The 15,572-nt window shown below is 42.7% G+C and overlaps 1 protein-coding gene and 1 non-coding gene across 2 annotated transcripts; one reads left to right on the top strand and one right to left on the bottom strand.

Annotated features, from left to right (window-relative positions):
• Nucleotides 1–99: 99 nt before the first annotated feature.
• Trnaw-cca (transfer RNA tryptophan (anticodon CCA)) lies at nt 100–171 on the bottom strand. Its single transcript has one exon. It is a non-coding gene; the product is annotated as a tRNA-Trp (tRNA).
• Nucleotides 172–4,299: 4,128 nt separating this feature from the next.
• On the top strand, nt 4,300–8,094 carry LOC130698716 (uncharacterized; the record flags this gene model as incomplete). Its single annotated transcript, XM_057521398.2, has 3 exons — nt 4,300–4,470; nt 4,819–7,226; nt 7,277–8,094. Coding segments are annotated over exons 1-3 (3,397 nt in total), but the record flags the coding sequence as incomplete, so codon positions are not given.
• Nucleotides 8,095–15,572: the final 7,478 nt, after the last annotated feature.

The raw sequence follows: 15,572 nt of genomic DNA, 5'->3' as shown, positions 1-15,572 counted from the left end.
TTTTCACGCCCTTTAAATATGAGTAGCATTTACCTAGACTTGTCTGCCTCGTTTTTCGTTGCAGCATATATTCATGAACAAAAACCAGTATAAACCGTTTGACCTCGACGTGATTTGAACACGCAACCTCCTGATCTGGAGTCAGGCGCGCTACCATTGCGCCACGAAATCCTACAAATTTTCTTCTGTTATAAGATGCAATATTTCAATAAGTTGAGATGCATGTATTACGTACTCCATCCAATCATGTTTATCCAATGCACCGATGCTTTTGTTCTAGCGTGCTCTTTTATGCATTTTAGTAACACAACAGTTAAAAATGCTACGAAAGCCATAGCTGTGACAACGTAATACAGCGACTGGTTGCCTATAGCAGAGTGGCGCAGCGGAAGCGTGCTGGGCCCATAACTCAAAGGTCCGTAGATCGAAACTACGCTCTGCTAACTAAACATGTCTATCAAGTTTTAATCAATACAATAACGTAAGCAACAACTTTGTTTATGACGTGGCCACATAATTAGTCATTTTAATTGATGTTTAATGATTTACTTGATAACATACCAGCAGTAACATGAACAGCATCGATGGTTCAGTGGTAGAATGCTCGCCTGCCACGCGGGCGGCCCGGGTTCGATTCCCGGTCGATACATTTGGCGTCTAAAGCTGACCATTGGCACCCGTAACGGATACAAATTGTGAATGATCAGTTATCATAGTTAATCGATTAACTAACCGTTACGTCATCACATTCGTGAACCGCGGGGCATTCCAGACATAGAATTGGCAAGATTCTCGTCTCTGAATAGTATTAAACTCCCAACTGCTTGCGCATTTTAATATGCAATTTACAGTAAAAGTATTAATCAATGTATGTAGTCAAGTGTTTTTTCACGCCCTTTAAATATGAGTAGCATTTACCTAGACTTGTCTGCCTCGTTTTTCGTTGCAGCATATATTCATGAACAAAAACCAGTATAAACCGTTTGACCTCGACGTGAATTGAACACGCAACCTCCTGATCTGGAGTCAGGCGCGCTACTGTCGGAAATTCCGACGTCTGAAGCAATCCGAAGGGACAGCAAAGGGATAGACGGAAGGGCAACAGAAGCCCGGGCACTCGGCACCGAAGAGTCGGTAGCCGGGGTAAGTCCAACGCTAAGCGGGAACTAACCAAGAAGTTCCCGGCCAATGGAAATGACATACCGGTAGACGGTAGAAGACGGAAGATAAACGGGAGTTAGAACGATTTGCTCGGCGAATCCTTGACACAGAAGGTCGGAAGCCGGTAGCATATTATTGAAAGCACTTGACGTCTTTTACAGCTATGTGAGGCGGTCTCTACCGACCGCTCTCATAAGTCAACACCAAAAACCATCGTGACTGGAGCCTGTTTTAGCCCAGAGTAAGGAGGGTGTTGGCGATGAAGGGACCGACGGAGGGTCGGTGGAGGGGAGTTCGAGGTTGGAGGAAGTGGAGGATACTGCGGCTAAAACGGGTGACGGAACACCGGTGACATCTACTCCAGCGTTTAAACTTATGTATGTTTATTGTATATATTAGTCAACGGTGTTTTGTAAATGTTGAGTATATAAAGGCTGGTTTTCAGCCGAGTAAATACACACAAGTTTCACCGAAGCCCCCGGAGTCGGCTCTTCATTTTCCTGCTGGTAACTACTATCAAATCTGGTTTATATCACCTGTTTCGCTGCCCGTCACCACTGGCCGTCAAATTCTGCCCGGCCGTGATAAGCTGCATCCGCCCGTCAGCCCTCTTCGTTTGTCCGACTCTTTCCTCGACGGCTCCAACGAAGTTGCTCGTGGGAACCTTGTCTCATCCGGATTGGATCCTGTTTTGCCGTCGCTTCACCCGAAGATCCATTCGACCCGGGGGCATTCAACGCCAAGGATTACAAGTAATCTAGCGATTGTCATTTGTGTCCGTCATATTGGCCGGGCCTTATCTCGGCCCCGTATTTGAGATCATTGGATGGTGAGATCCGTCCTGCCGGTCTTAACACGGTCCAGCACCGCCAAGTCATATTGGCCGCGCCTTGTCCCGGCCTCATAGTTTTAGATCGTTTGACGGTGAGATCCGTCCAGACAGTCTCGTCGCGATTCCGACGCGCCAAGTCATCGGAGCACGGTCCCCCACCGGCTGCCCAGACGTGACACGGCTATTACGCTGGGATTCAGAGGTCCCAAGCCACTACTTTACGCTGAGCCGGCAGACTCCGGCACTGGAGAACGCCCGGCCAAGGGGCATTCCTCAAATTGGTCCTGCGAACAAAATAATAACAAAAATCTGCCCGTACATTCCATAACAGTGTCGGACAGCATACATCAGCAGCACCAGCAGGCGGTGTATTCCAGATTCCAGCACCTCCTAGATACGGAGGCTCGCTCTTACGAACTCTGGAAAGAGCTAGAAGAAACCATCCCGAAAGGTGTGTTCAGGAGACTTCGCATCCCGGAGCCCTTCCCTGAACAACGCGCCAAGAGACCGGTGGAGAAAAAGAGTCGGCCAAACCCTTACACACGACCGATCACTCCGACTTTGGACTCGCCAGCCCAGTTTTTGAACGTGCAGGAGAGGGAGCAGCTAGCTGCCCTCACCAAAGTCCAAGAGTCGCACTCCTCGGTAATAGCAGCGGCACAAAAGGCAGCAGAACGTGCCGAAGAACACGCCAGATTCCTGCTGGAGACGAGCAAGCTGAGACGCGATAAAGAAGAGCTCCAGAAAAGGGAGCAGATATTGGAATGAGCGCGCGGTGTCAAAGAATTGCCGCCCGCCACATTCCAGATACCGGGCCCACCACCGACCCCCACGGTGTTGAGCCAAGAAATTAGAGACCTCGCCGCTGGAACCTCAAAAGAGACACCCCAAGCGAAGAAAGCAAGGTCTACATCAGGGATACCACGGAGTTGGAAGAAATCTTCACCCGAAGAACGGTTGAGCAGACAACTATCAAAGCGACTGGCAAAAACAGGAATCGCATCTTCCTCTGAAGACGAGATTTTAAAGTCCCCAGTGCTTGATTAAAATTGTCGATATTGTTATAAAAATTTTTTCGTTAAATAAATAAAAAAAAATATATATATATCTCTACCACTATAAAAAAAAACACATATAATAACACAAGAATGTCAGTTCCGACCAGGAGAACGAGACAAGCGGTTACAGACCAAGACGAGATGAGCCTAGATGAGAGATTGTCGATCATCGAGGAAAAACTCGAAAAAATTTTCAAGTCCGGCGATTCGTACCACTCTATGTTGCACAAGAGGGTCGAGGTCGCAGAAAAAACAATCGAAAGATTCATGACAGACACAAGCATAAAAATGATGGCAATGGAGAAAAAGATTGAAGACCTGGAAGACTTAGAGTCAAAATTGGCCGCAATCACGGAGTTAGTAAAAGAGATAGACGGAAGAAGTAATAAAGCGCTGAACTCTGCAGCGAAATTGATTGAACGTGCAAAAGAAAGCTTCTCAATGAAGGAACAAATCCCGGAGATAGTAGAGGGAGTGAGAGCAGAAATAAGATCAATCGTGGAGAGAACGATCGAAGATAGCTTGCCCGGCCTAGAGGACAGCCCGATAAGACGACAAGAGCCGTTACGGGCTTCGTCAAGGGCGGACTCCCCGATAGGCACGCGGGAAGAGTTGCTTGAAGATCGGGCACTGATAAAAAGGGAACTGAAAGACAGCATAGCGTTGGCGGAAGCCGACGCCGAAAGTAGACAGAAATACATAGACAAAGCCGAAGCTCGATGGGTGGCCATCGTGGCGTTAAATGAAAAGCTTGCCGCAATCTCTACGGCAGCCGAGAAGGCGGGTGACAGAGAAATAGAGGACAAATTGAGAGAGAAGATGAAAAAATTAAGAGAAAAATACAAAAAAAGCGAAACCCAATCGCCAGTAAACAGAACAGCGCTGCCTCTACCGACGTTTAACGGAGAGATCACAGCATGGAAGGGATGGAGAGCTATGTGGACGGCGTACGACGCCGATCCGAGATTAACAGAGGTGGAAAAATTTCAATATCTGCGGATAAGCCTGAAAGGCAAGGCCGCAGAATTGATATCACATATACACTTTGACGAAAACCAATACCAGGAAGCAATGCTGAAATTGGAAAAAAGATTCGGGGATACAGAAAAGTTAAAGGCCCACTACGTAAACGAACTGAAAAGTCTCGTAGCCGTAAGACTGGGAGACTGAGCAACAACCAGTCAGTTAAAGAGAATCTTCGACGGGCTGACAAACGCCAGAGCTGCCCTAACGAACCTCAAGGTGGATATGGGCGGCTATGGAGAATACATCTCGGGAGATGTGTTGAAGGCATTGCCTAAAGCATTAACCTCGAGATGGTGGAGAGACAAATGGTTCGATGAGGATCAACCGACACTAGAAGCCATTCTCAAGGAGCTTGATCGAGAGATACGGCTTAGGGAGATGGAGGAAGATCCTGTGAGCCAGCCACATAGCCCAAGAAGGGAGCCTCAAGAGAGGGGAGGTAGGATGACACCCTGTTGTTTTTGTCAGCAGAATCACATACACCACAGGTGTATGGTGAATACCCCGCAGTTCAGACGAACGCTCTGCGAGCGAGAAAACCGGTGTTTGAAATGCCTCGGCAGATCGCATCGGACGGAAAACTGCGTAGCCAGAGTCCCGTGTAGGAATTGTGGGAGTATAGATCATAGCCCATCGCTATGCCTATCAAGACAAAGACAACACGGGCCAATCAGATCGCAGTCCCCGCAAAGACCGGTGAACAGATCGGTGACGATAGATATCAATGTGAATTGTGCGCAGGCAACTTCGATCGGACTGCCCACATTCACGGCGGTATTACAAGGAAAGAATAACAGAAAAATAAAAGTGCTAGGTCTGATAGACTCGGGGAGCGAAAAAACGTTCATCCGACAGAGTCTGATCAGACGGTTAAAGGCGGACGAAGAGGATGAAGGAGAGATAAGAGTGAACACGTTTGGATCAGACCAAGCGGAAAGATCGGTGCTAAAGACCTATAGCATATGGATGGTTCCTGAAAGACAGGGAAAAATAAAAATTAAAGCTACGGCGATAAAGTACGTGGCAAAAGCAACCTCAAAGGTCCGGTCAAGACTGGTAGAGATCTTGACGGAACAAGGAGAGAAGGTCGCGGATGAAAGACATTTCAGGCCCGACAATAAAACAGAATTTGACATGATAATAGGATGTGACTATTATTGGCAAATTCTAAAACACCAGACGAGACAGGGTCCAGACGATTCGGTGGCATGTGCCAGCAAGCTGGGGTGGATTATTTTTGGAGCACCCTCAGCAGGAAATCCGAGAGAAGTGTCGGCAAACATAGTTACACAGGCCGACGGAAAAAGAGTGATGGTAGACTTCAAGGAATTCTGGGCCTTGGAACACATGGGAGTTACGCCCCAAGAGCTAGAGGACCGGGGGTTCCTGAAAAACTATCAGGAGACTATAAAGAAAGATCAAACGGGCAGATATGAGGTTCTGTTCCCGTTTAAAAATAACAGAAGGTCGATGGAGACCAACAAAAACATAGCCTCGGTCAGATTGACAGGGCTATTGAGAAAAATGAAACGGGAGGACAAAGTGGCCTACAATGAAGTTTTTCGACAATACCTCGAGAAAGGCTACATAGAGGCAGCAGATAAGAATTACACGGGAGCATGTACGTATTTGCCGCACAGACCGGTGATAAAAACGGAAGCGGCAACCACCAAGATTAGACCGGTGTTTGACGGTTCGGCCCACCAGCAGAATAGGCCTAGCCTGAATGATCTGTTGGAGACCGGGCCGAACCTGAACCCGGAACTCTTGGCGGTGCTGCTCAGATTTAGGCAGAACGAGATAGCGTGGATGGCGGACATCACGCAAGCATTCCTACAGATAGGAATACAGGAAGAACACGGACAGATAGTCCGATTTCTATGGATAAAAGACCCGAAAGATGATAACTCAGAATGGATAGAATACAGGTGGAGGAGAGTGCCTTTCGGACTCTCGAGTAGCCCGTTTATTCTAAGAGCGGTTATATTAAAATGCTTGGATGAGCATAGAGATGAATACCCAGAGCTGGTGGGTAAATTGAGCTCGCAGTTATATGTGGATGATTGGTTGGGGGGAGCGAGTAGCGTCCCCCAAGCAATCGAAGCGATAACGCAAGCACAGAAGATATTTAATTCGGCCAAGATGGAACTTAGGAAGTGGACGACAAATAGCGTGGCACTCAGGGAACAGCTGCACGCGTTACAGTTCCAAAAGAAAGAAATAACGAAGGGAGATAATACAGAAAAAGCAGTTAAGGCGCTGGGAGTAACGTGGGATCCGGAGACGGACTCGTTTCGGTTCAAGCCCGAGAAGATAATAGAAGAGGCCGAAGAGGTGAGCAAAAGGCCGACGAAAAGGAAGTTGTTCAGCCTTGCGCTGAAGGTCTTCGACCCGCTGGGATTGATATCACCGGTAACGGTGGTAGCAAAGATTATCATGCAGAAGGTCTGGATAGATAAAACAGGCTGGGATGAGCCAGTATCGGCAAGCATAATGCCGCACTGGGAGACATTCATTAAGAGTTTGTCGGACCTCAAGAACACAAAGCTGGGACGGTGGACTGGAGAGATCCATTCACCGAGACCACATTTGTTTTGCGACGCGAGTGACGACGCATACAGTGTAGCCGCATATTTGGAGAACGGAAAAGAGACAAAGCTGTTATGCAGCAAAACCCGGGTAGCACCGGACCCCAAGAAATCAGTATCGACCCCCAGGTTAGAGCTACTCAGCAATTTGCTGGCAGTAAGGCTGGGGGAATACATCGAAAAGTCCCTTGGACGATCGTTTGAGAAGACGTTGTGGACGGACTCGGCGATAGCCTACTGGTGGATGAAAGGCGAGTCGGGCCGGTGGAAACAGTTCGTTCACAACCGAGTGACAGAAATCAGGGAGAAGATCAATATAGAGTCGATAAGGCACTGCCCGGGAGTTCAGAACCCGGCAGATATAGCCTCGAGAGGGGCTTCAGTGAGCCAGCTGAACCATAAGAAAGATTGGTGGTCAGGTCCAGAGTGGCTGAACAAAAAAGAGATGTGGCCGAAGAATCCAGCCCAGGTGGAACAGGATTGTACGGAAGAAATCAAGAAAGAGGAAAAAATCAAAGAGATAACGCAATGTAATATTTCGACGTCAAAAGGAAAAGAGTGGTACGAGAACTATAGTTCGCTGCGTACGATAATTAGGATCTGGGCGACAGTGAAAAGAGCGGTGAAGAGGTTCAAGGGACAGCCGAACCCCGAACACCGCTGGCAGAAGTATTGGTTGGAACCGACAAGAAACGGTTCAACATTCTCGCAGTAGAAGAAGTAGAGCAAGCAGAGTTAGATTTATGGCGAGCGATGCAAATTGACGCATACAAAGAGGAAAGAGAAGCCATAAAAGAGAAAAAGTCCTGGAAAAATGATAAACTGAGAAAATTGGGATTAGCCTGGGACGAGAGAAACGGGCTGATCAGGTGTTACGGCCGCCAAGAAAACTGGTTGCGGCTTAACGGTAGAGAAGCGGTAATCCTATTGCCAGAGAACCACTATCTGACAGGCAAACTCATAGAGCAGACGCATGAACGGTTACTGCACACTGGAGTAAGCACGACGATGGTGGAGGTACGGCGAACGTTTTGGATCCCAAAACTGAGACAGACGATAAAGAAAGAGTTAAAGAGGTGCATGAGGTGTCAGAAATTAGACTCGAGACCGTTCAACGAGGTACCGGCACCTCTACCAGTAGACAGACTGCAGATGGCAAACCCGTTCAACGTGACGGGGATTGACTTTGCGGGACCCTTCCCGATAAGGCTCTTAGCAAGAACCGGGCAAGCGAAAGCTTACATTTGTCTCTTTACGTGTGCGGTAACAAGAGCCGTGCACTTAGAAATGACTACAGACCAAGAAGCGACGACCTGCATCTTTGCCCTGAGAAGGTTTTTTGCAAGGAGAGGGGTGCCGAAAGCCATGTATTCAGACAACGCTAGAACGTTTACGCAAGCCGCCAAGTATTTGAGAGCGGCCTACAAGAGTGAGAAGATATATAACACTCTGGTAGACCTGAATGTCAAGTGGCGATTCTCCCCAAGCCTCTCCCCTTGGTGGGGCGGGTTCTGGGAAAGAATGGTCCAGACAGTGAAAAGATTACTATATAAAACGTATGGGAACGAATGTCTGGAATATGATTTGTTCCAGACGGTACTAGCAGACAAAATCAGAAACACCCGGTGGACGATGAAGAAAGAGAGTATTCGGACAGAATACCCTTAACCAAGAGAGAGAGAATAAGGAGGAACCTACTAGCAGGATGGTGGGAAGACTTCTATAAGGAATATGTGGCAGACCTGGAGAAGTTCCATTGCCCGACACCGGGTAGAACGAAGCAGGTTGAAGTCGGCCAGGTGGTACTTATACACGATGAGAAATCTAAGAGAACGAAGTGGAAAGTAGGCAGAGTAGCTAAATTGTACCCCGGTTCGGATAACAAATTTAGAAGAGTCGCAGTATTAGTTGCCGATAAGGTGAAAGGCAAAGGATCGAAGCCAATATACAGGGACATTAAATGTCTATACCCGCTAGAGCTAGAAGCAGGACGATAGACGATGATCATAGAAATGTCCTACCGTTCCAAGACGGAGACATAACGGACAGCTCAGACTCTGAGTTGGACGAGGGTCCAACGGGGGGAGTGTCGGAAATTCCGACGTCTGAAGCAATCCGAAGGGACAGCAAAGGGATAGACGGAAGGGCAACAGAAGCCCGGGCACTCGGCACCGAAGAGTCGGTAGCCGTGGTAAGTCCAACGCTAAGCGGGAACTAACCAAGAAGTTCCCGGCCAATGGAAATGACATACCGGTAGACGGTAGAAGACGGAAGATAAACGGGAGTTAGAACGATTTGCTCGGCGAATCCTTGACACAGAAGGTCGGAAGCCGGTAGCATATTATTGAAAGCACTTGACGTCTTTTACAGCTATGTGAGGCGGTCTCTACCGACCGCTCTCATAAGTCAACACCAAAAACCATCGTGACTGGAGCCTGTTTTAGCCCAGAGTAAGGAGGGTGTTGGCGATGAAGGGACCGACGGAGGGTCGGTGGAGGGGAGTTCGAGGTTGGAGGAAGTGGAGGATACTGCGGCTAAAACGGGTGACGGAACACCGGTGACATCTACTCCAGCGTTTAAACTTATGTATGTTTATTGTATATATTAGTCAACGGTGTTTTGTAAATGTTGAGTATATAAAGGCTGGTTTTCAGCCGAGTAAATACACACAAGTTTCACCGAAGCCCCCGGAGTCGGCTCTTCATTTTCCTGCTGGTAACTACTATCAAATCTGGTTTATATCACCTGTTTCGCTGCCCGTCACCACTGGCCGTCAAATTCTGCCCGGCCGTGATAAGCTGCATCCGCCCGTCAGCCCTCTTCGTTTGTCCGACTCTTTCCTCGACGGCTCCAACGAAGTTGCTCGTGGGAACCTTGTCTCATCCGGATTGGATCCTGTTTTGCCGTCGCTTCACCCGAAGATCCATTCGACCCGGGGGCATTCAACGCCAAGGATTACAAGTAATCTAGCGATTGTCATTTGTGTCCGTCATATTGGCCGGGCCTTATCTCGGCCCCGTATTTGAGATCATTGGATGGTGAGATCCGTCCTGCCGGTCTTAACACGGTCCAGCACCGCCAAGTCATATTGGCCGCGCCTTGTCCCGGCCTCATAGTTTTAGATCGTTTGACGGTGAGATCCGTCCAGACAGTCTCGTCGCGATTCCGACGCGCCAAGTCATCGGAGCACGGTCCCCCACCGGCTGCCCAGACGTGACGCGGCTATTACGCTGGGATTCAGAGGTCCCAAGCCACTACTTTACGCTGAGCCGGCAGACTCCGGCACTTGAGAACGCCCGGCCAAGGGGCATTCCTCAAAGCTACCATTGCGCCACGAAATCCTACAAATTTTCTTCTGTTATAAGATGCAATATTTCAATAAGTTGAGATGCATGTATTACGTACTCCATCCAATCATGTTTATCCAATGCACCGATGCTTTTGTTCTAGCGTGCTCTTTTATGCATTTTAGTAACACAACAGTTAAAAATGCTACGAAAGCCATAGCTGTGACAACGTAATACAGCGACTGGTTGCCTATAGCAGAGTTGCGCAGCGGAAGCGTGCTGGGCCCATAACCCAGAGGTCCGTAGATCGAAACTACGCTCTGCTATCAAAACATGTCTATCAAGTTTTAATCAATACAATAACGTAAGCAACAACTTTGTTTATGACGTGGCCACATAATTAGTCATTTTAATTGATGTTTAATGATTTACTTGATAATATACCAGTAACATAAACAGCATCGATGGTTCAGTGGTAGAATGCTCGCGTGCCACGCGGGCGGCCCGGGTTCGATTCCCGGTCGATGCATTTTACGTCTAAAGCTGACCATTGGCACCCGTAACGGATACAAATTGTGAATGATCAGTTATCATAGTTAATCGATTAACTAACCGTTACGTCATCACATTCGTGAACCGCGGGGCATTCCAGACATGGAATTGGCAAGATTCTCGTCTCTGAATAGTATTAAACTCCCAACTGCTTGAGCATTTTAATATGCAATTTACAGTAAAAGTATTAATCAATGTATGTAGTCAAGTGTTTTTTCACGCCCTTTAAATATGAGTAGCATTTACCTAGACTTGTCTGCCTCGTTTTTCGTTGCAGCATATATTCATGAACAAAAACCAGTATAAACCGTTTGACTTCGACGTGAATTGAACACGCAACCTCCTGATTTTTTTTATTCCCAAGCGGTCACCCATCTAGGTACTTTTTTTTTTTTAGCTTAACTTTTTTTTTATAAACCTTTCCGTTTTTCACTAGGTGGCACTACCTAAATTAATTTTTAAAAATTATTATTGTTTACTTTTCAAACCATTTTTAAATAAGGATGTTTCCTGATTACATTTTCTGATTTCTTTAATGGGTTGATAAAATTACACATAAAGTTTGGTTGCTGTCTTTTTTTCCACACTATTAGAGTAAGATTTGCAGCTAATAATATGGCTAGATTTTGACATTTCTTAGGGTTTGGAGGAAAATCAAATAAATACAGTTGTTTTGTCGTCGTAGTAAAGTTATTCTGGTATAAGTTGGAAATTCTTCTGGTAATTATTTTCACTGCAGGTATTGTTATATTACAATTGTATAAGTGATTTATATTTTCTGGCTCATCATTCTGATCGCATTTTGGGTTTATATCTTGTTTACATTTTATTAATCTGTCTTTTGTTGGTATAACGTTATGTATTTGTAAAAATATGTGTTCCTTTAGCTGCGGGGATAAAAATGGTTTTGTATGGCTTTAAAACTAGTTTTGAAGTCAGTATTTGGAAATTTTATAATAATTTTAGGAGTATTTTTTTCTTTAAAAATTTAACTATTATAAATTTCTTTGCTTGTAATTTCCTTTGTTAACTTTATCTTCTCTTTTAAAAGTTTTATAGATTCTATAGATTGCAATAAAAATGATGGAGTTATTTCAGAGTTTGGGCCTGGACTCACTGGGAAAATTTTTCTTAATCTTAGCCCAATCCAATACTTTAAAACTTTACCACTTTCACTACTTTTTGTTTCTGTCAGATTATTTTAAATGGTTTTTAAAAATAAGGATTTATACTTCACAATAGCACTGATGAGATTTAATCCCCCTTCTTGTTTCGGTACATAAAGCTCAGTTTTTGTTATTTTTTCCAGTTGATGTCGCCATATTAAATTGTGTCCCAATTGCTGAACTCGACCTCTATATTTTTCTGGTATAGGTAAAATTTTTGCTAAATGTGAAAATTTTGGAATAATAAAAGTGTTGAAAAAAATTACTTTTTGTTCAATCGTCAGTAATCTGTTAAAAGTGTTTTGAACGCTTTGTTCTATTTTGCTAATTATGCTAATGCAATTCTGGTCAATGGTTTTAAAAGTATTTTCATGCCAATGAATTCCGAGCATTTTTTAGATACTGCTGATTTTATCCAAGTGGCTGGCCATTGACATTCTTCTCTCCATCTTCCTAATCTAAACAGTTGTGATTTTTCTCTATGTACTTTTGAGTTAGTTGCATGTTCAAATTATTCAATACAGCGTTCGAGTTCTAGAATGTCTTGCGTATTTGCAATAAAAATTGAAACATCGTCTACAAAGGCGCTGATGTGATAATTTGATGGGGATATTGAAATAGGTTGGATTCGATTTTTATTAGTGTTAAAAAACGTTCAATAAAAATTATGTACAAGTACATCGCTAATGGGCACCCTTTTCTTACCCCTCTTTTTAAACAGATGTCTCTTCCAAGGCCTTATTTATAAAAATTTTACTCTTTGCATTTTCATAGAAAATTTTGATATAATTGATAAATATTTTATCTAAACCCAATTTATCTAAGACTTCGTATAAAAACGTCCTTTCAACCATATCATAAGCTTTTTCGAAATCAAGACTTACTATTGCTATGCCTCTGGTTTTGTTTCCCCAATGAAATTCGTTCCCTCGTTTTTTCTGATATTCTTCTTCTGTTGAGAAATGTTCAATTACATTTCTATAAGCTATTAAGTTCTGGGTTATATCTCTATTTTGTATACCACCTGTTTGTTCCTCACTGATAATATTGGGTAAAATATTTTTTAGTCTGATGGTTAAAATTTTGGCTAGGATTTTGTAATCAGAACATAAAAGATTAATCGGTCTATAGTTCCCAAGTATCTTTCTGCTACCTCCCTTGTGTAAAAGGGTTATGATTCCGGTGGGCTGGGTTTTACTAAGATTTTGCGAGTTTAAAATAAATCTGTACATGTTTGTTATTTCCTGCTTTAAAAGTGGCCATATCTTTTTATAAAATTCAATGAGTAATCCATCGATACCCGGAGACTTTTTTTCCTGGAGTGTGTTAATTGCATTTAAAATTTCTTCTTCTGAAATTTCCTTTACAAGTTCTTGGTTTATTTCTTTACTTAAAACTGAATTGATATTTTCTAAAATTATTTCTCTTTGTTCTTGGCTGTGGGTTCTAAGTGTGTATAATTTTTCGTAAAATTCATGTATAACTTCATGAATATCTGAGGTAGATGCTCCGTTGCTTTCTAGTTCGTCGATTGTTCTACCTTCCCCATTGACTTTCTTTTTAATTAAATTCACTACTGTGAATAGTTCGTTACTTATCGAGTAATTCAATTTTCCCCGGATTTGCTTTCTTTCTTCCTCTGCCTTATGAATACTTTTTAGTTTATGTTTAAAAAAATAGTATTCATCCGTGTTTTTCTTTCCTTTTTCTATTTCTTCCTTGGATTGATCCAGGCATTTGTTGTAAAATTTTTCCATTGCATTTCTTTCTCTGGATTTCATCTTGCAATAATTTTGAAATAGTTTTTTAAGATTTCCTTTAATTTCACACTCCCACCAATCTATTATAGAATTATATTCTTCCAATTTTTTTTTTTGCAGATAAGATAAAACTTTCTAATTCTTCTTCAAAATCTGGGTTATCAAGGACACTGGTATTGAATTTCCATAGTTTGTTTGTTTTTAGTAGCCTACAAACAGACCCCTCTAGTTCTAACAATACCGCTGCATGGTCGCTGAATGGGAAATTAATATTGGTGCAATTTTTAATACTGCCTGAGTGTTTAGCAGAGATATAAGTTGTATCTATCCGGGGTTTCCCATTCGGACTGATAAAAGTATATGAGTTGATATCTGGGCTAAGTTTTCTAAATACGTCAATATATTTTAATCTGTCAATTAAATTTTTTAGCTGGTGATTAATTTTCTTCTTTGTTCCTTCCCTATCTCCTGCATCTATTATACAGTTAAAATCTCCTAATATTATTGTATTGTCGTCATTTGCTTTTAAAGATTTTGGTAAGACGTGGAGAAAGAACAAGTGTCTGTTTGCTGCTGCTTCATTTTGTGTTGGGGCATAAATATTAACAATGGTCAAATTTTTAAATAGTGCTCTAATTAATCTTCCTGATTCTTCTTTTTTCAATTTTAATTATCTCTATTTTTTTTGTATATTATTATTGTTCCAGATCTTTGGTTTTCAACATTGTTATTACTTATTACTAGGTAATCCTTATGAAGTCCATTAAAATGGTTAATGTTTGTTTTTTGTAAGGATAATAAATCTAAGTTATACTGGTATAAGAATTTATTTAAAAATTCTTGTTTGCTTTTATCTTTAATCCCATTTATATTTAGCGTTGTAATTTTTACCATTTTAAATTAATCACGAATTAAAAAGCTTAATGTATTGGCGTAAAATTTGTACTTTGATTGCTTGGTTCTTTTTCTTCTATTTCAATCTGGAGGTATATCAGATTTATTTTTACTATTGCAAACTATGGGGTCTTCTTTTGAACTTTCCAAAAAAATTGGTTTTGTTTCCTTCATCAAATCCTTCTTCTCATTCCACTTTGTGGGTTTTTGCTTTTCAGAATTCTGTGTCAGGAAATATTTCAGTAATTCCATTTTCAGCCTGTGATAATTCTTTGTTTATAACTTCAGGCCAATCATTGTTCATCTCGTTCTCTGTTAGGGAGTTCGCCTTCTCCTCTTGTGATCGAGAGCTTATTGTCATATTGCCATTTTTCTGTTTTCCATGATGAATCCTTGCTGCATTAATATTAGGTTTTATTCTCTTCTTGCACCTTTTTAATTGGTCATCTTTTTTTACTTTATCTGAATCCGCTGATCCTTTCCTTTCTCTTTTCTTTTGACGCCGCTCTTCTTCTTCAACCTCTGCTTCTGAAGTTTCACTTAAATCTTCTGTTTCTAGCTCTTCTTCGAAAGGTGTTTTAACAACAACTCTTTCAGCCTCATTTACAATTTCTTTCAGAGTGTCAATTGCCAATGTGATTGCAGGGCTGCTTCCCACTGCTTGACTATAGGATTTTCTCCCAGTCTCACAGTATCTTGCTTCGTGATTTTCCGAATCACATTTTGTGCAGGTTTTTATTTGCCCTAGGTAAGACACAGCAAATTTATTGCCCATAACTGTAATGAAAGAAGGGATGTTTTTCGTTACAACCATTTCAATTGTAAGCTTTTCTCTTTTAGTCTTAAGAAGATCTAACGCTGGCGTTTCATACTCAACTTTCTTAATTTTCCCATAAGGGTTCTAAAATTCTTTTGAAGAGACTTGAATCCATTTCGTCTGGGACGTATTTAATTTGAACTTTTTTTCCAAGGACTTCTTGGCATGAAAATTGGAATGATATGTATCTTCCCATTTTTCTCGAAAGGTATTCCTTGGGAGTGCCGTTTAAAGAAACTTTCAAATTGATTTTGGTACTTAAATTTTGCTACTACATTTTTGGTATGGTAATGGAGGTCTATGACAGTGAGCTGGTCATTAATAATGCCTAATTTCATAAACCACCTGTGTACTTCAATTTCTAGTGGGACAAAATCAACTTCTCTGAAACTGAAAAACAGCGTCTTTTCCCTTTTTATTTCCATTTTCGT

Source organism: Daphnia carinata, unplaced genomic scaffold, assembly GCF_022539665.2.
Source record: "Daphnia carinata strain CSIRO-1 unplaced genomic scaffold, CSIRO_AGI_Dcar_HiC_V3 NW_026453072.1___fragment_2___debris, whole genome shotgun sequence".
In the NCBI taxonomy this organism is placed as follows: Eukaryota; Metazoa; Arthropoda; class Branchiopoda; order Diplostraca; family Daphniidae; genus Daphnia; species Daphnia carinata.
The sequence above is the reverse complement of the archived record's forward strand: the minus strand, read 5'-3'. Positions and strand labels throughout refer to the sequence as shown.